General features: G+C 38.9%; 2 protein-coding genes across 7 annotated transcripts in view; one reads left to right on the top strand and one right to left on the bottom strand.

Moving 5' to 3' along the window:
• Positions 1–530: 530 nt before the first annotated feature.
• atp5f1c (ATP synthase F1 subunit gamma) lies at positions 531–10,266 on the top strand. Its single transcript, XM_022243669.2, has 8 exons — positions 531–690; positions 3,328–3,366; positions 3,950–4,081; positions 4,737–4,938; positions 5,395–5,535; positions 6,711–6,775; positions 8,129–8,284; positions 8,616–10,266. Exons 2-8 carry the CDS (start codon positions 3,348–3,350, stop codon positions 8,714–8,716), a joined length of 816 nt encoding a protein of 271 aa, XP_022099361.1. The 5' UTR covers positions 531–690; positions 3,328–3,347; the 3' UTR covers positions 8,717–10,266.
• Positions 6,799–25,496, bottom strand: part of cep41 (centrosomal protein 41) — a 72,757-nt gene continuing 54,059 nt past the window's right edge. For 4 of the 6 annotated variants that reach the window (XM_087135476.1, XM_087135481.1, XM_087135480.1 and 1 more), the window contains 5 exons: positions 25,178–25,245; positions 24,627–24,741; positions 22,810–22,971; positions 17,732–17,788; positions 10,935–15,255 (listed from right to left, as the gene is read on the bottom strand). In XM_087135476.1, the coding sequence (XP_086991602.1) occupies positions 15,149–15,255; positions 17,732–17,788; positions 22,810–22,971; positions 24,627–24,741; positions 25,178–25,245 (509 nt within the window). In that variant the 3' untranslated portion in view covers positions 10,935–15,148. Of the gene's footprint in view, positions 7,771–10,934; positions 15,256–17,731; positions 17,789–22,809; positions 22,972–24,626; positions 24,742–25,177; positions 25,246–25,496 lie in introns of those variants that run through there. The other 2 variants (XM_087135479.1, XM_087135477.1) reach the window with 2 other exon arrangements.

Here is a 25,496-nt window from a genome sequence, read left to right as displayed (position 1 = left end):
ACACCAGCAATGGGATTTCTTCATGTTTTTTTTTTTTTTTTACAATTGACAACAAAATTTAAAAACCACAAACCCACTGTTGATCTATAGAACTTAATTTATTTTCCTCGGAAAGCTCTATCTTTTTTCCTCGTTATATGACGAAATACATTTTTGTCAGATGCAATAATGTGCCCCCCCTCCTCCCATAACCATGTTAACGCTTCGTACGATATCGACGACGACCACTTACATTTACCAGCGGCGCGCGCGGCCGCAGCAGCGGCTCTTGCTCTGTGTCTTTGGTCTGTCTAATTCTGTTGATTTTGCAAATTAGCAGTGTTTAAAAATACAATTAAAAATAAAAGGCACTGTTGCAATTACCTAACAAATGTGTATTTCTAATTATGACCCATCTTTGAAGTATAGAGATAACTTTCATTGTTAAAGCCATCACAAACAGTGTTCACAAAAAATCGTTCTTATTTTAGTCATATTTGTTCGATGTCTATTCCGCTGCGCATGCGTTGATCTCAGTCAGTACGCGGCACTAGCTCTGGAGCTATAGTGAGATCAGTGGTACGCGGTATACGCAGCCTAGCGGTACGGTACGCGTACGATATACATGTGTGAGTTGCAGTGGTAGTGATATTGGAGCTGGGAAAAATTCCACAACTTCCAGTGCTGGCAGTGGTTATCAGAGGGTAAAAGGTGAATATATTTTGTTCTGATTTCCGTTATGTAGCAGTCAAAAATATGTAGTTCATCCTTTTTCTTAGAATTCGTTGGAATCATGCAGTCTACATCTTTCTTTACACTGTCAATGGCCAGGCAGTGTGTCATGGCCGTGTCTGAAATTACAACGCGATCTTTGATTACAACATGGCCGAGGCGGCAGGCCTAGACCCGTAAACAGGGCCCGACGAATACTTCTCCGTCGTATACTGGGCCCTGTCCCGATTCATAGGGATTTCTTTCGAACAGTTTATCCGGGGTATCTGGGGGCATAACTAAACACCTACTTGATTTTATGAGCTGAAATTGCACCGTTACGGCTCCGGTATGTTCACTTCCAGCTTACCAGCTTAAGTTACAGTTACAGGGTAAAATTTCCGCTTGGTGGCTAATGAAAATGTTGCCTTTTTTGCCCTTTTCCTCTCTTGACAAATTGACTTGTTCATTACACAGACTGATTTTGGGTCATCTCGTACCCTGGGTTAACTTATACCCGGGTCACCTCGTACCCGGGTCAAGTCATACCCAAGTTAACTCGTACCCAAGTTTACTCGTACCCCCTTTCATTAGTCAGTACAAGTGATTGGATTTCAACAGATATTTTTTTTACTCAGAATTAGTTTCAGAATATAAGGCAGCACGAACATACCCTGTGATTGCCGGTGAAAACAACGGTAACGACTTAGTGATTTTTATTACGAGAAAATTTGTAAAAATATATTTCAAATAATTTTTAAATACTTTATTAAACATAAAAACCAAAAATTATTTATTTTTTATTCTTAGCAGGTAAAGCATATCTCTTTTTTGGAAAATGTGGTGGCCCTGAAAAGGGCCGTTTGGTTTGATAGTGGTTGCCCTGAAAAGGACCGTTTGGTTTGGTTGGCCTACAGTGCGGGACCATTCCGGTGCTGGCTTGGCTGCAGTTGCACTTCATAGAGCAGCAATAGAAATTGTGGATTCTCCTGAGACTACCCAAGCGGGAAGGTTGATAGCCAGCCCCCAAATAGCCCCTCTTTCAAATTTTATTGCAAAAAGAAGTTACTCAAAACATTTACAGTCATAAACAGCACGTCATTAATACATTTATTTTACTGGCCGGTGTGCCCCCCAGTCGTACAGTACTATCGCAAACTGTACTACAAAGTTTGTGATAGAACTGTACGGCTGGAAGCGCTCGGGTTAGTATTTTACCAATTTACAAAGAAAAGAAGTCACTGAAATTATTGCATGCCAAAAGCTGCAATTTCAGTTGTGTCTGTTTCCATTTTCTTCATGCTTATACTGCACGCTGTACTTATATTCAAGTTTGTTTTCCAACAACGTTCTCCCGCAGTGCTCAACGTCTGCAGCATAACCCGCTCTGATGTACAGTGTGACCATTGGCATAAAAACTTCACAGGATCCCACTAAAAAAAAGAGAAAAATATGGGGATGGCAGTAACAACTCAACAAATGATGTTCTTTCATATTCATTATCTTAATTTAATATTCCCAACAATACAAGTCAACAGAGCAGAAAATATGGGAACATGCCCTCATTCCTCTTTCGTCATTCGCGACTGGGAAAAATGCTTCCATTGGTTAGATTCAGTGTGGAAATTCAGAGGATACGAGTAAACTTGGGTACGAGTTAACTTGGGTATGACTTGATGTGGGTATGACTTGACTCGGATACGACTTGAGTGTAAATTTTGGGGTATGAGTTGATTCGAGTACGAGTTGACCTGTTACGCACAGACTGCTTTGTATGGTTAAGTAATGGTAGCCTGTACGAGCACCTGTCTAGTTTGCACCCAGACTTCAGCACCTGAATTTCGTTCAGATCTGCGAGAGAACCTGTCAATCTAAGTTCCCGTGGAAAATCACGGCTGTTTGGTGTTGCAGCTAATGCACAACGCCCTTGGCTGGTCCCCTGTCCAGTCACACACAGCTTGCAGCAAATCATTGGTAGCGTGGATTGCTCTCTGTGACATGACACGAAAGTGACGAAACAGCTGTCAGTTTTGTCCAAGTGGGACAAATTTCGTCTGGAGTGGTAAAACGGCAAAAAAGGCAACCTTTTTTCCTCCGAACAAGAAAACGGCGAGTTTTCTACAATTAGCCACTTAGCGGAAAGTTTACCCTGTAAGTAGTGAACGTACCAGTCAGTGCAATTTCAGCTCATAAAATCAAGCGGATGTTTAGTTGTGCCCCTGGATATTCTGGATAAAACTTTTCGAAAGAAATCCCTATGAATCGAAACAGGGCCCAGTATATGACAGAGGAGTATTCGTCGGGCCCTGTTTACGGGTCTAGCCTAGGCCTACGTGGTTGTACTAGGCCTATACTGAATTCGTGTCCAGAATAGAAATTCTCTATATCGAGGAGTGAATTCGTCCATAGTTATGATTTTAGTCGGGTGCCGTGCAGATCAAGCAAAACCCCAGTAGTTTTGAATGGGACCTGGTGGTCTATGCGTTTATATGTCTGTGATAGAAACAGAGCAAAATGAGACAGAAATAGCGCCGCCTGTTGTTGACTCTCGGGAAGAGGTTGGCCTCCGTAGATAATGACCGGCAGTTCATTTCAGTACATGTTCCACTTTAATGATGGTATGTCTTTTATCAACAGAAGGATATTAGACAGCAGCCATGGCAACCCTGAAAGTCAGTAAGTTACCCATGAACGTACAAATGTACATACCCTAACTTTTGTACAAGAACTGGAGATAGAGGCAGTATTTTGTCAACTGACCATTAAAATTGGAAGTTTATACATGTATTTATGCTACATGTAGATAAGGTTTATACATGTACCTTTCTGGTTGGTAGACCCTGAGATTAAAACAACCAGTCTATTCATGAACTTCAAAAAGTTTTCTTGGTAAAAAAGTAAAACAGCTAGACCGTTTTTGAAAGTTTTGGACAAATTAAATGTTTTTGGACAAAACTCTTAATCTTTTAAACTTTCATTCACACATAGTGTGAGCTTATTTCAAGTACATACTGACATAACATTCACACTCAGGGTTGTCCAGTGTATGTCATGTACTGAGCATGACCTTTGATGGTGGCAGTCTTTCCATGCTGGAACATGAACATACACATGGACATGAACATGTATATAATGGATTTGCATCACCACTGAGTTGATAGTAACAAGTAGGCGCAGCCCTACCTCATAATAGATATTATTTGGAGCCTGCTTTACATGCAACTTGTCAACGTAAGGACTGTTTATTTGTCCCCTTCAGTCCAGACTAGGCTGAAATCCATCAAGAATATCCAGAAGATTACCAAGTCCATGAAGATGATAGCCGCAGCCCGTTATGCTAAGGCAGAGAAGGAGCTCAAACCAGCCAGATCGTATGGAGTCGGGGCTACAGGTCAGGAGGATAACACACCTTAAAATCCGAGGAAAAGTTGCTTAAACTTGGTTAATTGCTGAATTGACTGTACATTCTATGTCAGTGTCCAAGTTGTCAGTCACCATCAATGCTGTGTGAAGCTTTACCAACTCACTGCTTACTTCTATGCAAGACTGACATAAGAATTATGAAAGCAACATTTCAATTTGACAGGGCACAAGAAGAATCCTCAAAAGGAGGTAAAATGTGTCCATATTCAATGGTCTAGCAGATGGTGGGAACACACATCACCTGTTGGTGCTGATGATTTTGCAGTGTTTTTATTTCCAGTCACAGGCACCTTTTTTACTATGCTTATTTCTAAGCAAAATTAGTGTAACAGCCACGTTAACTGGAGATTCATTTTGTCAAGCAAACTTTCATTCAATATTGTCAGTATCATTACTGATTGTTGGAACACAAATTTGTCCCCACAGTCACTCTCATTTTTAACACGTAACATTCATAACTGCATTACCTGTGTCTGTGAATTCACGCTTTCAAGGAAATATCTTGTATGTTGTATTGCCAGTTAGAATTGGGATTGGAACAGTAGATTGCTACAAGTATTCCAAGGTTTTGAGATGCATTGCACCAGCAGTGATTCCTTTGTTTTCTTCCTGACGTCCCACAGCTTTGTATGAGAAGGCGGAGCTTGAGCCTGACACAGAGAAGCCTGAGCATCTCCTGATTGCAATCTCCAGCGATCGGGGTCTCTGTGGTGGCATCCACAGCAGTATCACCAAAGCCATTCGGGCCTCAGTCGACCAGAAACTTGAAGGGATCAACTCCAGGATTGTTTGTGTCGGCGACAAAGTTCGTTCTCAGCTGTCCAGGTGTTGATCTTAAGCCTGATTACCATATTGATCTAAAGAGACAGAGTATTGTTGATTAGTCCTAATGCTATGCAATCTGTGCAAACACTTTATTGTGTCTCGACACAGACATTTGGAAAGTCAGTTTATGTTTATTTTGATGTCTGTACACATCAAATTGCCAGAGTATGTTCATACAAACATGGACCCTGGAATGACAGGTGTTTAACAATGTCCCTCTGGCTCTGAACCACTCATTTTGCCCATTTTTCTCTCTGAAACTGAAAAAGGACACCCCAATTGTCAACAAAGTAGCTGACCATAAACTAAACACATCAAAGCGGGATACCATACCGTAAGGGAACAATATTTCTAATTGGCATCTACCACAGCTGAGTATAAATCATTAAGAAGTGATAAGGCCCTGAATGCAACTGCAGCTGTACTTTGATACCCATTTCTTACTGTCTGATACAGGTCACACAAAGAGAATGTAGCTCTGTCCGTGAATGAGTATGGGCGGAAGCCCCCAACCTTTGTCGAAGCATCCAAAATTGCACAGGAGATCTTGAATCTTGGCGAATTTGACTCTGGAGAAATCTACTTCAATAAATTCAGGTTAGTAACACATGTCCATTCTCCCATTTTACGGTTGGTATAGTAGATTCCTGTTATAGTGCTCTCAAGGGGACCTAACAGAATTGAGCTTTATCAGCGCACCACGCTATAACTGACTGAATGGACACGCAACATGTGCAAAACACATGTGCAAATGTACTTCTATGTACATGTCAAGATACATGTATCTACATGTACATGTATGTGAATTTCATTTATATGTTTGGCAGATGTGTGTACCATAATTTTCTGAGTATATGCGTTGTATTCGTTTCTGTTGACGTTTTCATGATGCCAATAAAAAAACCCACCAAATCTCTTCAAAAACTGCCATGGGACCACGCAGCGCGGCACACGCACTGCATCTACACCCACCGTGACATCCTGACTGCTACTGCATATCCGTTCATGGACAGTCAAATTGCTGACTTTTCCCAATAATCATGTGGCCACAGAAAGTGATATGTCATTAGAAAACCCAAGGGAAAAAAGATCTGACATGTCACGCCGAACACAATCGGTGAAAAGATGAGATTTGCTGCACAAAGATACACGTACAATTTAAGCGGCTGATTTTATTTCTTGGTAGAAAGAAACCTTTAGGTAACAAAAACTACATGTAGTATCTCAATGTTGATTATTTGTGTGCCAAACTACACCAAACTACACCATGAGAATAAATAAAAAGTGGGAAAATAATCACTACAATGTCACCACAGCAAAACCATGCGGGCCAGTGCGTGTCTGCAGTCTGTGTGATCACTAAACTACTGGTGTCCAGGATGGCCGGCCAATCGCGGTGGCCTTGTAATGCAGTTTCGTGTGTGTTGATTTTCAAAGAATCTGACTTTGCAAGGTAAAGAGCGCTGTAACTGGAATCGTTTCACATGCTTTATATAGTTCTCAGGGCTGAAAATCGTGAGCATTATATCCCCAAAAGTGTTAAAAACAGGAGTGCTAAAACCACATAAAAATGTACATGGTGAATGGGCTTGCAGTTGGGGAAATGAAAATAGAGCGTTATATCAGAAAGAGCATTTATCAGAGAGCACTATAACAGGAATCTACTGTATTAAGTGTTGCCTATATATTTCATGTAATTAATTCCAGTTGCATCATTGCATGTACTTGTATTCTAGATCTGATATTTTCTTTATTTTTTATGTATGGTGTAGATCTGTTGTTTCATATCGTACAACCACACAGCCTCTGGTGTCATTTGAGACTCTTAAAGGAGCAGGTAAGCTGATTTAATTATGAACATGAATTTCATCATAATACCATGCAAAACAAGCTCACTTTCAATATGAGGAGTGAATTTGTTAAACAAAATTCGTGCTATTTTGACAAGTTTTGGAAATGTAGAATCAACAAAAATAAAATGGGTAAATTTAATCATTGAACAAAAAACCCTGGTCAGCTGCCATGATATTAAGATTACAAAGTCACAGTCAGTCTTGTTACTTGGAGAGCAAGGCTTCTTCTTTTGAATGGGAACACATTATGCTCTAGGGCTTTTGCACTGACTTGAAGCCAGTTCGCTGGAGGTGAATGTGAAGCAAACGTAGTTTGACATGAAACAGTGAAATTTGCTGGAGTTGAAACTTATATGAATTTGCAGTTTATGTACAAATATTTGATCTGATATCACAAAATTTGCTTTCACACCAAGTCAAATCAGGCATTTAGGCTTTGGTGCAAGTGCATGTAAGTGCAAAGAATGCACTCCTGCAAAGATCCAAAATTCTGGAAATATTCTGCAAATTAGTTCACATAACCAGATCCCTTTTTATGTGTATGTGTTTTCCTCTTTTACATGTATGTCTTTATGTTGATGTCTCTGGTCATTATTAGCATTCCAGTGAAGCACAATTTTCTGTTTGGCAGTTGCTAGGCTCACACAGCAGTGGCTGGTCCATTTTGGCACTCACACAGCAGTGGCTGGTCTGTTTTGGCACTCACACAGCAGTGGCTGGTCCATTTTGGCACTCACACAGCAGTGGCTAGTCCGTTTTGGCACTCACACAGCAGTGGCTGGTCCGTTTTGGCACTCACACAGCAGTGGCTGGTCCATTTTGGCACTCACACAGCAGTGGCTGGTCCATTTTGGCACTCACACAGCAGTGGCTGGTCCATTTTGGCATTCACACAGCAGTGGCTGGTCCATTTTGGCACTCTAATTGTGCTGATGTATTGCTGTGCTTTACAAAAATCCCACATCAAAACTTTGGAGCACTGTAACAGAAACCATATACATGTACTTATTTTTAGTATGTCTTGGTTTAGATATTTTGATGGTTGTATGAAAAAAATTATCTGAGAATACTGCAACGAAAGTTGAATGTACAAAATCAATAGAACAGCCAGGATATGAACAGCCAGGATATGGAAAAAGACCTTTTCTGGAGGAGTATCAGGGAATGCTTTAACAGGAATCTAGTATATGTAAATGTCATTGTTGCATTCTTACATGTGATAATTAATATTGTGTGCCTAGATGAGAACTAAATGGAACAGTGAAAAATGGTTAAAAAAAGTAAAGTAACAGCGTGCGTGTGAGTGTGTTACAACTTCTATTGGTCTTGATTTGCAGACAACATGTCTGTTTACGATGATGTGGACGAGGACATCTTGAAAAACTACAATGAGTTCCAGTTAGTTAGCATCCTGTATTATTGCATGATGGAAAGTAACTGTAGCGAGCAGAGCTCACGTATGACAGCTATGGACAGTGCCACCAAGAATGCTGGTAAGTCTAGAAAGGCCCATGTACATGTCGATAGGAATTTGCTCCTGCTACATCTTTTGCTTGACTTCATGTTAATGTTGGGGCTTCCATCCATTTTTTTTCATCGTCCAGTTTTTATTGTACTAACTGGATTTGATGTTTGGACACCAAATATCTTTTTAAAAATATGATTAGAATCTTAAACTCATTTAATGGAAAACCTTTCCATCACTAGAGATTATGGTATAATGAGATGTTTACAAGGTCATTTACAGGCTTCATGTCAGCCAAATCCTGAAGACTGCCCTCTTGTGTCCTCTCTGACTCTTGACTTTTTTGCATTCCCTTACAGGTGAAATGATCGACAAATTGACGCTTCAATTCAACCGTACCAGACAGGCTGTCATCACCAGGGAACTCATCGAGATCATCTCTGGTGCCTCTGCTTTGTAATCCAGTGTTTGCTTAAATAGAGAAATTAAATTGCTTGAACAGTGGATGCTGGATAAGGTGTATCTCCAGAATGTTTCTGTATGATGTTTTAGGTTGTTAATGTAACAGGCCTGTAGGATGAGAATGACAAATTCAAACAGTAATTTAACCTGGGAACACAAATCTTCACATAAAAAGTTAAATCCTAAATCTGTCAGATATTCATGAAAATATTTTTCTGTCACTGCAATGAAAAAAAATTGCAGAAGGGTGGAGAACAAAACCCACAAACATGTATTTTACCTGATGTTTTAGAAATTTCATTCCCATGTGCATCATTTTAACTAGTCCACAAGTGCCCTTTATACATGTACTTGATATATTATTTCCACAGTGGTCTGCCATATATAGAAGACCAACTGGGAATGCCCCATGGAACTATTTATCCAAAAACTACAACATGCTGGTAATACCAACTGGTTTTGTTATGTCAAATGTGCTCACTCAAGACCTCCATAATCTAGGGTGAACAAGAGTAAATCTGGGTTTCAGGGTTGATTTTTCATATAGGTGTATATCCCAAGTGAGTTTAAACAGCCATGGACCATTGCAGATTTTGCTTTTGTAATGTGTTCTTTTTTTAGCACGGTGAATACTGATTTAGTTTTTAGGTGCTCGGTAGTGCAGCAATTATTGGGATAAAATGCTGATGTCAATACACAACAAGGCCTAGACAGAGAGAATAGGACTCCTGTGCACTGCTTGCAAGTGGCAGACAGGGTATCACTCAATGCACTTGTACATGTGCCCACTCCCTTTGTCCACAAAGTTTGTTTCTAGTCAAAATCCCAAAACATGAAAAATTAATTGAAGAGGTTTCTTTATTCCTACCCTAAAACTAAGTCACTGTTAACCACTTGCCGCTGGGGAGCCCAGTTTCGGGCATGTATTCCTTATATGTGTAGCCGGGGTCTCTGACATCAGACAGAGGGAACTTGGCCTTGTAACAAAAACGTACTTGTAACAAAAGAGTAGGCTGCTAGGGATTACCAACATTTTTTTCACTCTCAATAGTGGAGATAATCCACGGTATGCCACAGTTTGGGGCAGTGGGAGTGGATTACTACAGGGGAGAAAAGCCCCTCCACCACCACAGTGATGAGCCACACAGCACCGCTGCATGCTAATCTGGCCCCTATTGAAAAGAGGTCATCGGCGCACTGTACCAGTTTTGTGAACAAGAGAAAATTATGTAACACCGCACAATCTGGGCTCTTTTCATAAGGTGGCAGGCCTGGCTGAAATACTCCAGCGTCAATAGATGTCTGTCAGATTAGAATAGAAACCAGACAGTCCGTTTGGGTGTAAGTGTCCATTAAACGAAGATATGATTTTTTAAAAAGAATTTTGGGAACTGAAAAAAAAAGGAAAATTATCACGTCCCAGCATCATCAACATTCATAAATGCCCCTGGCGTGATGTGGTTAAATATGAGACCTTTTAAGTTCTGGAGTTTGCCTTGTTATGGAAGTGTGGAATTGATTGCAAAATAAGACCAGGTTTGGTTCATACATCCTCTGCTGTGCTGTGTTAACTTCATTCAACATATCTTTTTGCTTTTACAAACAGGTTTATCCTCCCATGTTAGAAAGAAGCATTGAGAAATGCATATACACTTTCACTCCCGGGGGGCCTATGGCTGGTAGGGCTAGTGCAGTTTAATAACCAGCTGGCCTCAGACCTGCTACATGTAAAGTTTAGCTAGTATCTCAAATTCTTGGTGCATATAAAAAGTTTCATGGCTTGTGTTCACAGCTGCTGGAAAAAATGTGCATGTATATACGTTCACAAGTTTCAAAATGGCTATAATGTTAATTATAACCAAACTTTCATCATTTCTTTGTAATGGTAAAACATTAAGTTGATTTCCTTTCACCTACATGTAGATGCTTGGACTATGCAAAGTAAACTAAAAGTTTGAATTTTGGCAATGCCAGGTTGTTTGTTACTTACAGTCTAGTGTATTCAGGAGGTGCTGTATTGGTCGGAGGGGGGGGTCAGTGCCCCAGTAACTATAAAAACGCTTGTTGGCAGGCAGAGGGAGGTGGTATTTTCAAGTTTTCTTTAAACTTGACTTTTCAGGAACACATTTTGTCTACAATATTTTGTGTGAGTAGCCAGGGAAGAATGGTTGTAGATGCAAGGGGAAAGCCTGTATCCAATGTGAAAATCAAACATGTTTTGGTCACTGATAACTCTGTGAAGATTTTATTTTACACACTGTACAGTAAACAAGTGAGTACAGTCAAGAAACTACAAAATGGAGAAAAAATAAACACATTAAACATTTACAATGCGGTGAAATGCCAAAACAAAAGTCACCTAGAAAAAGATTATTAAATTTAGGAATTCCTGTAACCTTTTATGGCTTTTGAGGGGTGAGGCTACATTATTAGCTCTTTGCATGCTTTTTGAAGGAAAGGAAATTATGTAGACTATAAAAAAAATTCACCTTTCATTTAAAAAAAAAAAATTTAACTCGGGGAGAGGGGGTAGACCCCACTGTACCCCTCGCCCATCAGTGTGGGAGTCATGACTGGCCCAGCACTTGTACTGAACACTTGTCACCTTCACAATCATTCTAAAGCTTTTACATGCAGAAGAGACTACAAACTCCACCTTTTGCACAGGAACAAGAGCATAAATGCAAAATGTCCTCATGCGATGTAAGACAACAAAGCACCATCATTTATATGTACATGTACACGCATATGGTGTTACATACGCAATGTCCATAGCAAAGAAATGATCCAACAGGACGGATGGTAATGACTTTTAAGACATGAAACTATGCAACTGTGACATACAACTAAAACATACAGATCCATGACTAATGACTGAAAAAAAGCTCTGAATTAAAAGAAGCGTATTATACAAACGCAAATGACCAGTTTATACAAGACGGAAGATCACATTACATGTAGTAAGAAATAGGTGGGTAGTTAAATACATGCATATAGGTTTGAAAACTTCCCTCTTGTGACAGAATTCAATTGCAAATCTATTCACGATTCTTAGAAAATTTATATCTTGAACTGTAAACTGATTGAAAAGTTCAAGAAAAGCATCTTTCAGCCAAAATATATTGAAAAATTGTGTAAAGAACAGAGAAAAAGTAGCAGAAACACACAAAAGTTAAAATCCAACCGAAAGCAAGGGGTTTAAGTCAACAACAGTATGCACAATCACCTCAACCATGTTTGGTTTTCTTTTGGTATTTTCCTGAATGTACAGTACCAGAATCCAAAAAACGGCAAAATGTGCAGCCTGAAGAATGCATTAGATCACAATGGCTGGAAAATAGGTCTTTTGTTCGTAACTCGGACCAACACAGTCCAACGGAAACTGATTTACAAAAAAGGGTTACATTTTGGCATGGTTAAGGTTAATGCATGCTAGTGAATAGCAATACCTGAAAGTATGTCAAATGATAAAAATGGTGGTATTACACCCAATTTGCAGCCTCTATTTACTTATTTATGTATGTGGTACAAAAATGACTGTTATTACATCAAGAACTAGCCAACAATTTTATGACAACAATGTATTGCCTGTACATGATATGTATATGCCATATATATATGCCTCAGCAACTAATCAATGTACAATTACTGTTAATGTAGAAAGTTCTGTTCTACATAACAATAACATACATTAACATGTACAAGCTTGTAAATCTAAACATGTCAAAATAGGAAATGGGTTTTCAGCAGAATTATACCTTGTAGGCAAGCACAATTTGTCAGAATGTTATATGAGAACACCATGAACTGCCGACAGTGTACTTCAAAAATCATGTGCAACTCATAGAAACACAAAACACATGTAAATGTTTGACTATTTCTTAGGACATTTGAAGTGAGAAACACACGTTCATTGTGTAAGAAGTGATTTTTTACACTTGAAATATACTGTCCAAAGCTAATTAGATTTCTTAAGTAATTTTATTTCAATGTGCAATAACTTCTGTTTTTGTGCAGTAGTTTTTGACAGTGCATATGTGTAGAGTACAGAAGTCTGGAGGCAAGGCTATTGCTGCTCTTCATGAAAAGTATGGTTATGATTACACATTCAGTAAGGCTACTCAACAAATTACTAACTGCCAGCACAGAAAATTCAGACCGTTTCCGGATTTGTAATAAGCCTGTAATCAAAAGGAAAAATATGAGATAATTTTATCACCCATGGAAAGCACAGCATACCATGTGGTAAAATTATTCATTCAATAATATCCAATACCTGAATAATCCCTTGTCATTTGACTAACATGTCACTGACATGTATATGACATATTCAACGATAAACCCTGGAATATATTATTGGACTACATAGGCACTCAGTAGGCCCAGCTGTGACTCCTCAAACAAACAGTGGTGGTTTAACTATGGGGAGCGTGTAACCTTAATTGTTAAACAAAAATGTGCACACCCCAGGATGCCCCTCAGAAATTTCACTCCAGTTCCGACACTGATAACCAGTCCAAATTACAGTTGCAGAATGCAAATGTTGCACTTTTATCTCAGGATGAGAAATTAAATTAGCATCTTGCACATGAGGATTTAATGAATACTTCGCATATGTGCAAATGGAAAGAAGAAAGAATTGTGTCATTCAGCCCAAGTATTAGAACATTTCAACTGCCACCTAATGAAATTATTCTTACCCCTGTTCATAAATATTCATTATTTGTATAACACTACCACTGCAAGACATACCTGGTACTATTTTACACACATTTCATGCACATTCATTGGTTCCTAGATTTCATAATTGCAAAGTATTTTTAATATTTACACAAAACATTTTCCCCAATGAAATTAGACCCAAGGCACTTCTGTTACTCCAATATGTGCATTTCATATCAAATTATTTAAGTAGCATTGTAATTTAAGTACAACAGGTGAATTATTGTCCAACCAAACAAGCCACAGGTGTGTTGGGTACCATGAAACAATTGTGGTGCTCCCACAAAAGTCTTCCTTGGTTGGTTTAGGATTAGTATGCGCAAAAAAACTTGCACAATTTGTTAAAACTCAAGAAAAAAGCACCAAAGTGGGAAAATGGACTCAAGGTGTGCTAGCTACATGTACATATAGGGGGCACAACATGGGGTTTTGCTGTGATTTTACAAGATCGACTGATTTAGTGGCGTAAAAGTTCAGGCAGTTGTCATTCCACTGACTTGTTTCAAGTTTGAGTTAACTGCTTTGAGAAAAATTCAGAAAAACGGCAGCCTTTTTAAAAGTCAAATTGAAGATTTTGTAATTTATCTTGTGCAAAATCCATGAACTACAGGGCATTCTGAGTGAGCAGAACAACGTACAAATTACTTGCAAGGTCCATCTGAAGATCAACAGGCATGACAGGTGGTCTTGCCCCTTCAAATGAGCATATTTCAATGGTAAAGAGTACTCAGTAAATTAACCTTGAAGTAATGTGCCTCTTTGACAATGTAGCTCTATGGGATCATGGAAAAACTTCACTGAGTAGTGATGTTACTGCAGTTTATATGCAGTTGACTCATATCACGACAAGAGTATATGCACAAACTTTTTCCACACTTTCACATCAGTTCAGACATCAATGGAAATATAAAATCCATTCTCAATTTCCTAATAATTTAGCTAAAGGTGGTTTAACTCTTGAAATCATAGTTTTTGTTGATGAAAATCATCTCCCAGTGCACAGAGCTCAAAAACGGCTGCCAAATTACGATTTGGACCATACCATTACATTTCGAGAGTGATAGCGAGATCACAACATTTTCACGTTGAGAAAGTCCCTTTCTGTACACCAAACTTAATTCTGAAGTGATCCAATTTCTTTAACTTTATACGGTACCTCAGCACTTACTTTCATCTTCTTTCAGCTTTCAATGTGTTTTGTGATTTTCCACCAGTGTGTTTTTGCTGCTTTTAGTGTTACCTATTTATAACGACTCCTACAACATCTGTACACATCACACACAAAAATCGGCACCTGTGAACAGACATCGTATTTAAAATGAGAAAAAATTAAACAATGGTCGACTGACTGAAAGAAAGAGAAGAATAGTGTTTTCTCAAAAATGACGGCATTGTGGGAAGAAATAATTTAAATTGATCAAGGCTGTTATTGACTTTATTTCAAGTAAGATTTTTCAAAGATAACTCAGCAGTTTCATTTTTTCTGATTTTACCAATGGTGCAACCTACCCTTAAAGTCACACAAATTCACAATTTGAGCAAATTATGCTCTGAATGATATTTTAGATGAAATTACTTTTGCCAATCATAATTGCAGGGGCTTTTTATTGTAAAATTATGACTTCAGATTACCTTTTCCTTGCAAACTGACCATATATCTTGCTATTCTGTTTCCACATGGTAAGGCCTCACCTTGTCTCTTGCCATTCTACTTCCAGTGGCTTGAGTGAAGCCTTGAGGAGGCTGTCCCAGATCTTGCTGTGCTGACTGTGGATGACAAGCTTTGGGCTTGTGGAGTTTGACGACTCAAACGGGCTGTTGGACAATTTAAAACAATTAAAACAATGATAAGGAATTCAGCTGGGATTGTTGAAAGAGGGAGTACATCTTGAAGAGCCAAGAATTTGTTTGCGAAGCACACAAAATGAGAGCGCAATGCAAAGTCTGTGATGGCTGGTTTCCAAGGCCCACTTAAGAGCCTTAGAAGCTTCTTTATATGGTCTGGTAGTCTCTTAGGCATTTTTGATATTTTTCCCAAGTAAAAGAGAGCTAAAATGGTTTGAATTTTCTTGTTATTGCTGTTGATGTGGTATCATGACCTTGAAAGACCCCCACCAAATGCTTTCATTAATCCAATAGCACCAAAGATATTAGCAGTCTGTTCAAGCATAGTTTAGCCTATAAGCGTATATCACAAGTGGATATCACTTTTTTGCACAGTGGAAATAAAATAGGTGATCACGGCAAGAATCAATTAAAAATTATGAGTTTCTTGCAGGCGCTAGGCCTAGTTTGGGAAAAAACCTTTAGATTTACTGACTGGAAAAGGCATTTGCTTTGCCAGTAGCTGTTCAGGACTTTGCCACTGTGGAAAGCATGCCTCTAAGTTTAAACAATCCAAGCAGGTACAATACGTTCAAAACTGTACACATGTATATGTATGGTACATGTGCCTCAGTACTTTAACCACATGGACATTTACAACATCGCTAGTGTCGTTTCCCTGCACAGTCTCCCACCATTTGGTGTACATTTCATCTTGATAACAGTGTTCTCATTTTTATTGACAAGGTATTAATGAAGTATTAATGCAGGTCCCGGATACCTGTGCAATAAATATGCGACAGATTTGATGCAAACACTTTGATTTTTCGAAATTTTTGATATTTGATACATTATAAGAGTTTCATAAAGCACAGCAATACATGATTGGTGGCGTTATCGTTCACAGGTGCCTACATGGACCGGCAGCTGCAGCATGAACACAGCAATTGACAGATGGGAAAAGCACTTCAGGTGACGGTGAAAAAAATAGTGATATCAGAATAAAGATACTAAAGCAGAAAGACATATACAAAGGAAAAAAAATAAGAAATCCTTCCAAAATTTTCAATCTTCTTAAACTTTTCAACGACTGCATGATGTCAAAGTTCTGTCATGGGACAAGTCACTTGCTCACGGCACTCCCATGTCCTTCACACCATTTCTGTTTATACAAACCAGCATTATCACCGATGTGAGAGACAGACTGGTTCCCTTTTTGGTTGTGCGCATGAAGATATGATTCTACATGAAACAAAGCGTATACCACACTATAATGGAAGCGCTAGTGTGTCCGTGCACACATGGTGCATTATCACTTGGTTTTAAGAGAACTCGAAAACATTGAAATTCCATCAACTATGGATCAACTTTTCCTTTTCAAAGAATGATCTATTGAATTGTGCTCATGGAATTCCATTTAACTGAAGCACATTTTGATACTTTTTTAGCATGGTTTTGAGTTGAAAATATAAGCCGTGCTTGAAAATTTTGCCGGTGTTTTTTCAAAACTGGCCATGCTATCACGGCCTGCATGGCTCACTAGCTAATACACTGCCAACAATTGAACCAACAGTCAAGTAAATGTTGGAACTCAGGAAGTTAAAACAAATCTTTAGAATATCTATATATCATGTCTAATGAATATAGTTGAGGTTTTTTTAAAGAAATTTAGAACAGTGCTAGACTGTGCCCACACAGTTGTGCCAATATCAAATCCAATGTGGCAAAACCAAAATGCACAATCAGTAAATGAGCTGGAAAATGTGCTTATATGTTGCCTGTATGTGTTGTGCTTGAGTGCTGCACATTTTCTAAAATTCAGGCCACCTAATTGTATGTTCTACAGACATTCTTTTGAATTCAAACTATCGCCAAGATCGACAAGAGGAAATTGTCTTATTTGATACAGCTCTATGGTATGATTTCACAAGCTGACTGTATGATGCCTGCACTGCTACAATAAAGGTACAAGTACTGTATGTGCCTGTGCTCCTGAGCAGACACTCGCAAAAATGTTGTCTATCCTTCATTGGACAAATGTATGCCCTCAGAGGATTTAACTGTCACTGAATGAAATTACTCTTACCATTGCACAAATGTGAAACATTCATAATTTGATTTATACAACACATGCATAAATCCTGTTGTTAGAACAAAAGGCCCTGCTTGCATAGTAATGTCCAGCATTTTGCGATACAGATAAATTACCCTGCAAAGTTGGACTGGCTTTCTCCTTTATTATTTTCCTCTTTAAAACTGTGAATGATAGATATGGAATGGGGGTGGGAACAATTCAATGACGTGATCAACGATCTACCAATCAAACTCAGGCGTGGGTTTATCTTGTGTCCATTTATAATCTCTAATACTGGCCAGCCTGCCATTTGCACTAAGTGACCTGAGAGTGACCCGGTAAAGACCTAGACCTAGCAGGACACAAGAGATTTGGATGCAGTCGAATACTTACTTCCAGTGTCACTTGGGGCAAGGCACGTTTCCAGATGGCCTTGAAGCTTGTCTAAATGTAAAGAAATTGTCAAGGAAGACTTTGACTTATCTCAACCTTTGTTGACATATTAAAACACTGCAACAAGGCGATACTCTTTAAGATGTTTAAGCCTTCAAGTTAATTATACACACCTGTCAACGATATTCACACTGCACTTGTCCCAATGACCTTTGTAAAATGACAAGATATTACAACAGTCCAACAAAAAGCTGGGCTTTACAAATGTTGTTCCTTGGTGGTCAAGTGTTTCACGCTTTGTGATTTTTTTTCTTACTATATTATTACTTCTTGAAGACATTATGACCACTTACTACAGCGCCTGACTGTAGCCTACAGCCACTTGAGGGCTCCACACAAGCTCAACGTCCACAGAGTAGTTTCAGCTTGGTGTGTGTGTACAAGGCCAATCAATCATGCATTAGGACGAGTATGGAGGTCACTCTGCTCTACATAGGGGAGTTGCCAGAATGTGTTTAACCACTTCATGTCGGGACATTTTTCAATGTTGATGATGCTGGGCCATTTTTTCCATTTTCAAAATCCTTCAAAAATTCATCATTTCATTAAATGGTCGTTTATAGCCGCATGAAGTAATCTTTAGGCACTGCTCTAAGTTGACAGGTACCTTCACTGACGCCCAAGTATTTCAGCCAGGCTGGCAGCCTTGTAAAAAGAGCCCAGATCATGTGGTGTAACTTTCTTTTGTTCACAAACTTGCCACAGTGCGCTGCTGACCTCTTTTCAATAGGGGCCAGATTAGCGTGCAGCGGTCTTGTGAGGCTCATCACTGTGGTGGTGGAGCTCTTTTGTCCCCAGTGGTAATCCGCTCACTCTCAATGCTCCAAACCCTGGTATACGGTTTCAAAACAAGGCTGGATTATCACTCCTTTTTAAAGTGAAAAATGTCAGTAATGCCCAGCAGCCTGGTCTTTTGTTCGAAGTACGGTCTTTTGTTCGGAGTACGGTCTTTTGTTATAGGGCCCTGTTTCCTTTGTCCAAGTTCGGAGAACCCGGCCACGCACATAAACCATACGTCTCTGATTCCGGAGTCCCCGGCAGGAAGTGGTTAAACAACACAGGAAATCCCTGCATGCTCACATGTCATCTGGTATGAAGTGGTTAATTTCAATGACATCACTTTTGATGAGGTAAAATTGGTACCAATGCTAGATTTAAAGTCAGTATATGTACATGTAGAATGTGGCTTATCGGGTTTAATTACAATCTTTATACCAGCAGCATCGTATGAGACCAGGGTCATTCTAAAAAGTAATGTCCAAGTTTTATCTGTTCCCATCACATCTGACATATGATGTTGTAACTTCAGAATGCATTCTTGAATTTCAATGAGTGATTAAGTATTGTAAATCACATATACATGCCAAATAAGTAAAAATAGTTAGAAGTCGATTCCACTGATATAACCTTTATCAAATTACACATGTCAAGTGTTAAGGGCCGGTCAAACAGGCCTCGATAACAACAACAACAAAGAAAATGAAAAAACAAATCGATTTCCTTTCATATAAGTTAAACCGGTCACACAGTACACGATGACGTGAACGAATTTCCCAAAGAAGGAAAGTTTGTTTGAATTGATTGTAGAGCGATTTTTCTTGGTGAGAAACTTCCTTTGACCAATCAGAGTTGAGCTTTGGAATTACATCACTTCCCCCAAAAAACAAAATGGATGACGAAAAATTGATTATAGAAGTCGAAAAGAACAAATTTTGTAAAACAAACCCAGTCCATTGTCGACATAAGTAAAAAGCAAGACATTTGGAGAGATTGGAGACAAACTTCAATGCAGTGATAAGCATGTTTTATTAACGTTCCAAAACATTTCAGGACCGTTTTTCAGGTGAAGGCAGGTGAGTACTGGCTCGTAATGTTGCACTACACATAGGCCTAGCCTCCCAGTCCTACCACTACACCAGTCCTACTACTGTACTAGTCATTCACCAGTCCAATCATAATAAGCCTAAATGTACATCTGCTTCACATCCAGAAATGACTTCTCCTTGTGGATGGTTTTAGTGACTGCTTGGGCTCATTTCATACATGTTTATTTGTCACAAAAGTCTGGCAACATTTGACCTTTTGGTGGCTCAAGCACACAAATGACTGTACCATATCATGCAATAATGCATATGGCCGTGCTCCAACAAGACGTGTGGGTATTTTACGAGTACCTGTCATTCTTCCTCCATGAAATGGGCCAGATTTGGGCTTAACTTAATCCATAGTCCCCTATAAAAGTGGGTTTTGAGGAAGAAATCCAAGTAACTTTAAGACATGTAAGACTTGCTGTTACCAATACCAGGTAAGGTTACAATTACAAAAACAATGTGCAGCCAGTGTAGCCACACCAGCTATTCCCATCATGCCAGTACTCACTGATGCCGGTGTTGATCAATTTTCAGTGCAATCTTGACTCTTGCACAAATTTATTGTACTTTGTGTGGAGCTGATTTCCCTTAAAATAGGTTTACTTCAGAGGGAAATCAGCTCCGTATAGACAGTGCAAATATTTTTTGCTAATTTAAACATGGCGCTAAATAATGATCATATGACAGAGGAAGGAATCCTCCATGGACAGAGTGTGGTCTGTGGATGAAACAACAGAGTATAGACGGAGTTAATAACAGAGTACCCTGCCCCTTTTTGACACTGTAAACAATGGCTGCTACCAGAACATGTGTGATTTGTTTTCCCTGTATCCTCTATGCAATTTATCTTATTTTAAAACACCTTTTGGGTATTACATGTATTATCAGGAAACTCAAAATTATATTGGTTTCATAATAATGCCCATATATTAAACGAAATAAAAACTGATCCTGATCCCACATCTGAAACACAGAGTTCGGTATTTTTTCTAGATAGTTCAATATGAGTGGTTAACTTTGCTACTCCCTACCAATCTTCATCCGTTCTTTTCTTTTGTTCAAATAAAACGTCTGCTGTTGTGTTTTCTAAAGAGCAGCAAACAAATATTGTGTTGATAAGAAAATGATAGAAAGGTCTTTCCTGTGGTAGGGATGTTTGGTTATAAAGTTTTTTTTGGGGAGCTGTGCTAACTTAAAAGATGTAATATTTTTGCAATGTGTAATTAATCAAAACATTATGTTTGTTTCGGATTAATTCTTCTCTTCTGCAGAACTTCAAGCAATATTCCAATTCCAGATGAGGTGGAAACTGAGGAAATGGATGCTGAAGAGGCAAAAGTGTGTAGTGCACCCATCAATGCTGTAGCCAAATCTGAAGGCGTTGCATTGCCATATACAAGCAAACCGTCCAAACCAACCGAGTCAAGTCCCCCCATGCCAGGTTTATCAAAAATGAGGAAGAGAATGAGGGTGAACTCCAGTCTAGAGGTTGACAGGTGTAAATCACAAGAGATAGAGGAGGATGACATTGAGCAGTTTTTCAGAGCACTCTGGCACTGTGCTTCTATACTCACCTCATGCACAGAGCTGGTCTCTCCCTTGCTCTGATTGGGGACCGGAATTGTGTTGTGATTTTTGTGAGATTGTGCTTTACCATCTCCAGAATACTCTTGTATTGAGATTTGGACATCCTGAAGTACTAGAAAAATTTATCTTTGTGAGAAGAAAGCTCCCTTATTAAAGTTTTGTATTCTCCAACTTCTTTATTCTGAAAAATATCATGCACCCACACACTTCTGGGTAATCTCTGGTTACACCTTCAGTTTAATAATAATAGAAAAAAGAGAGCATCTTCGTTGTTGGCGGCCATTTCGTCTTCAACATCTTCATTGCTATGGTTAAAAACTGATCGGGACATCACATCGGTATACTAAAAAAATTTTTATTTTATGCAGTCCGACCTTTTCAGATGATTTTTCCTTTTCAGGGTCTTTATCATTATTGTTATCGAGGCCTGTGTGACTGGCCCTTTACAGGGACATAAAAATGTCACACACTGGACCCCAAATTTACAGAATGACCCACCAAGGGCTTAAGCAAAATTTGCACAATATTTTACTTGCTTGTTAGTGTATTTGTTTCACTAGTCATGGACTTGATCTGGCAGTTTGATTTAAAATAGTGCAACAAGTCAATATCAATATTAATACTTACAATAACAGGTGTTCTCCTTGTATTACATCTGGTATCCGTGTGACCATTATTCAAATGCAACAAAACCAAAATGGGCAGTGTTGTAGTCGAGTACTTTTTTCCGAGTACCAAGCACTGCCGGGTACTTTGACTGCCGAGTACAAAGACAGGGCGAGTACTTTGCCAGCCGAGTAAAAGTATTGGTTTCCGATTACAAGAACTTGCACTTTCGAGTACGAGTACAAGTACAAGTACTTCTAATTCCGAGTACGAGTACAGGTACTTCTAATTCAAAAGTAGTTTTATCTTAATTTAGAGACTCTAAGACCTGCCACTGTGTAAAAGAAATACCAAATGCAGATGACATGGCTACACGAACAAGTGATCTGGCTAGCAATGTCACGGTCACTACACATGCATTGCAGCAGTTGACACAACGTGCATGGCGCGGCGAAAATCTATTTTCCAGACTAAATTAGTCACATGCCTGTGATTTTCTGTATGCTGGGTGCGTTGTTAGAATTTTCAGGTCCAGGAACCAGACTGCCAATGCCCAAGTAATTTGCGGGACCATTCTGGAGTACCACAATATTTACATACATGATTGGTTAAGTACGATTGGGTCGTATACGTTAATGGTCCCACGTTCGGCCTTCACTTTGTCAGAACCGTATCGTATCGAATATCGGGTCATTGGAGTCGATATTTTTGTGCTTTATTTTAACGGCCATGGTAAGTTTAACTAGTAGAGTACTAAACTACTCAAGTACGAGTACTTTGATGCTCGAGTATAATTTTTGGATGTCGAGTTCTGAGTATTTTGTAGCCCGAGTACGAGTACTAAAACACTGCAAATGGGTGGATGGTCCACATGATACGTAGGCAATAAAAAGTAATTTTCAAGTGCTCACATCTTGGACCTCAATATTAACAATCCAAAGAAATAAAGGATATCATCATCAGTGAAATCTGTCTGGTTAGCTGGACGGATTGGCTCTGGAGGTCGTTCCTTAGGCTTCTTCTTACCCATCTGGGGTGGAGGGGGAGGTCTACATGAAGAAGGTACCATCCCTGTTGTCAAACCTGTGGGAAACTTCTCGGCTACCAATTTCAAACCTAGAGCGAGAATTGAAAATGCTTCAAATACTGGGGTTGAGGGATAACAACTTTGATCTACCTCTTTGGGACATGTCAGTTGCTCTGACTTTTGAAACAGAAAATTGGACTGTAAAAAATTCTGAAACAGAAAGTGCAGATCCCACTGCTCGGGTATTGGTATGGGCACATCAATTTATTAAATAATTTTAGCATTACAAAGAGTTTCAAATGCACATATCACAGCATGGATCTACTAGCAGAATATATGTAACAATTCCTTCAGGTAGATGAAGTTGGTAGTTGAGTGGACTGTTGGGTGTGGAATTGCCTTTGTAAAGGAATTAACTCTGCCACTGTAAAAAAATCCCAGACAGTCAAAAAGGGTTGTCCACTTCCCCTGCTTTCATAGGCAGTCACGTAAACAAGTTAATTGCTAGCTATCAGATTACACAGATTAAATAGTCAAAAGGCTGACTGATAGGAAAGGCAAGGCAGAGCTACATTGTACACGTGTAACTGGATAACTTTCACTAGTGCTGCAGCCAAACGCCGAATCGAACCAAAATTATCGAACATGGCACTTCAGAACCGAACTGTACCGAACCGTACCAAACTGGCCAGTTCTGATGTTTGATATGGCACAGCACACGGAACACACTTGATAAAACTTGATAAAAGCAAACGCAACAAAAAATGGATAACGAGTTATGCCGCACAGGCGCTCAGTATATGTGTGTGTACACACATACTGTAAATGTACATGTACATGTACAGTAAACTTATGATGGCCCTGCATCACATGTTGGTTGTAAAAGTATGTGGTGACAATTCACTAATAATCAACCGAGAACATGCAACGTGCAGCACTGCCGCTGCAGAACAATTCACACATCCTATGATCGTCTTGTTGAGTCAAAAAACAACCGCTTTTGGTCGACAAAACACGGTCGGAAATTGTCACACCTCCGACAGTAACTTTCTATGGAATTTCAACTACTAAACAAACTTTGGGGAAACAGTTTTAAAAACATACTATGTTCTAATCAAAGTAGCTCGTGGATTGGGGTGGGTTCATTGCTTGTATTAACGTATTTTATACAAGTACAGTACGGCACATTCAAAGCGACCTCTTCAATGTCTCAATGTGCATTGTACATGTACACTGTACATGTATATGTACGTACATGTGTGTGCATGTCCGAACCCGAACCAAACGAAAGTTCGTTAAAAATTTCTGAACTGTTCCGAACTGGACCTTGGAGCCTACTTGCAGTGCTAACTTTCACATTTCAATTTTTGAAAGTGACAGCCTGTGAGTCACAGAACCAGTATGTATTTTTCTCTTACAAAGGTAAAGGTAAAACACCTTTTACAGATTATACCAACTACATCTATCATCAATTATTTCCATACACTAGTTACATGTACCACCTTTAAGTCGCACAATTAATCAGCAAGGGTAAATTTAAGAGTTTGGCTCAATAATGGAAACTGTGGATGACTATTGCCATTGAATTATGATCTACACAATTTGTTTTAACAAAAAGAGAATAGTTTTTGACATATATTGTGCTTAATGAAAATGCTCTCTCAATAAATATTAAAGCTTTAGAAAAAATCAAGAAGGAAACCTGACCCTGAAAATCAAAACTCGGCCTCTGACTGCAACTTACCTCCAGACAGAAGGAATGTGTTGTTGAAATCCCTCTCCACAAATGTAGTTGCTGCCATGGGACCAATCCTCTCATCTTCATCATACATGACAATGATTTTCCCTGTCTTGTTTTTCTAAATTGTTTTCAGTTAAGGTAAACTGTTAACTGTCAGTGCCAAATTATGCTGTTTACCATTTTTTTCCAACATTTCAATGAGTAATTTACAGGCTTCTTCACTGGAAATTCAGGATTGCTCTTGATGACAAAAAAAACGCTTTGAATACTCTATCAGGCAGAAGAAAATTGTGACAAATCACAAATACAGTACTACTGTACATAATAAACCAAACCAATCCAATCATTAAATCTTACACTTCAGGTGAATGAAACAGTTTATAGTGATGTAAAAATACTGTAAATATTGTAAGAATTTGTTTATAGAATTGAAAACAATTTGTACAAATTGTGAAGCAAATGTTTCTACAGAAAAAACACAATGCACGAATGCATTCCATTCCTGCAGAAACTAAGCACTTATACCAGTACCTTACGTTCAATCTGAAGGATACATAAGCAAGGATGTCTTTAGTGAAGTTGTTGACTGATCTTGATAGCATAGCAGAGGGGTAATTCTTTGCTGGTAATAAAAAAAGTAAATCATGATTTAAATAAAAACTATTCTGTATTTTTAATCAAGCACATACTGTTAATGCTCTCTTTATTGAATCCAAGTCTTCCAAGGACAAGTGTTACAGAAGAAGAACAGTAGGGCTGTACTGATAATTTGAATGTTTAATTGAGTATCAAATGTGTGGATATGGATTTTCGATACAGCAGTATTTGGAAGTGAAAACTAATGAAATAAAAAAGGAACATTTCAATTACTTA

Source organism: Acanthaster planci, linkage group LG04, assembly GCF_054643075.1.
Source record: "Acanthaster planci isolate LZ-2023a linkage group LG04, COTS_SCS, whole genome shotgun sequence".
Lineage (NCBI taxonomy): Eukaryota > Metazoa > Echinodermata > Asteroidea > Valvatida > Acanthasteridae > Acanthaster > Acanthaster planci.
The sequence above is the reverse complement of the archived record's forward strand: the minus strand, read 5'-3'. Positions and strand labels throughout refer to the sequence as shown.

Excerpts from the sequence above, each read along its gene's own strand:
- atp5f1c (XM_022243669.2), top strand. Across the intron at positions 5,536-6,710 it reads ATCTACTTCAATAAATTCAG|ATCTGTTGTTTCATATCGTA; the intron begins GTTAGTAACACA and ends TGTATGGTGTAG. Across the intron at positions 8,285-8,615 it reads CAGTGCCACCAAGAATGCTG|GTGAAATGATCGACAAATTG; the intron begins GTAAGTCTAGAA and ends ATTCCCTTACAG.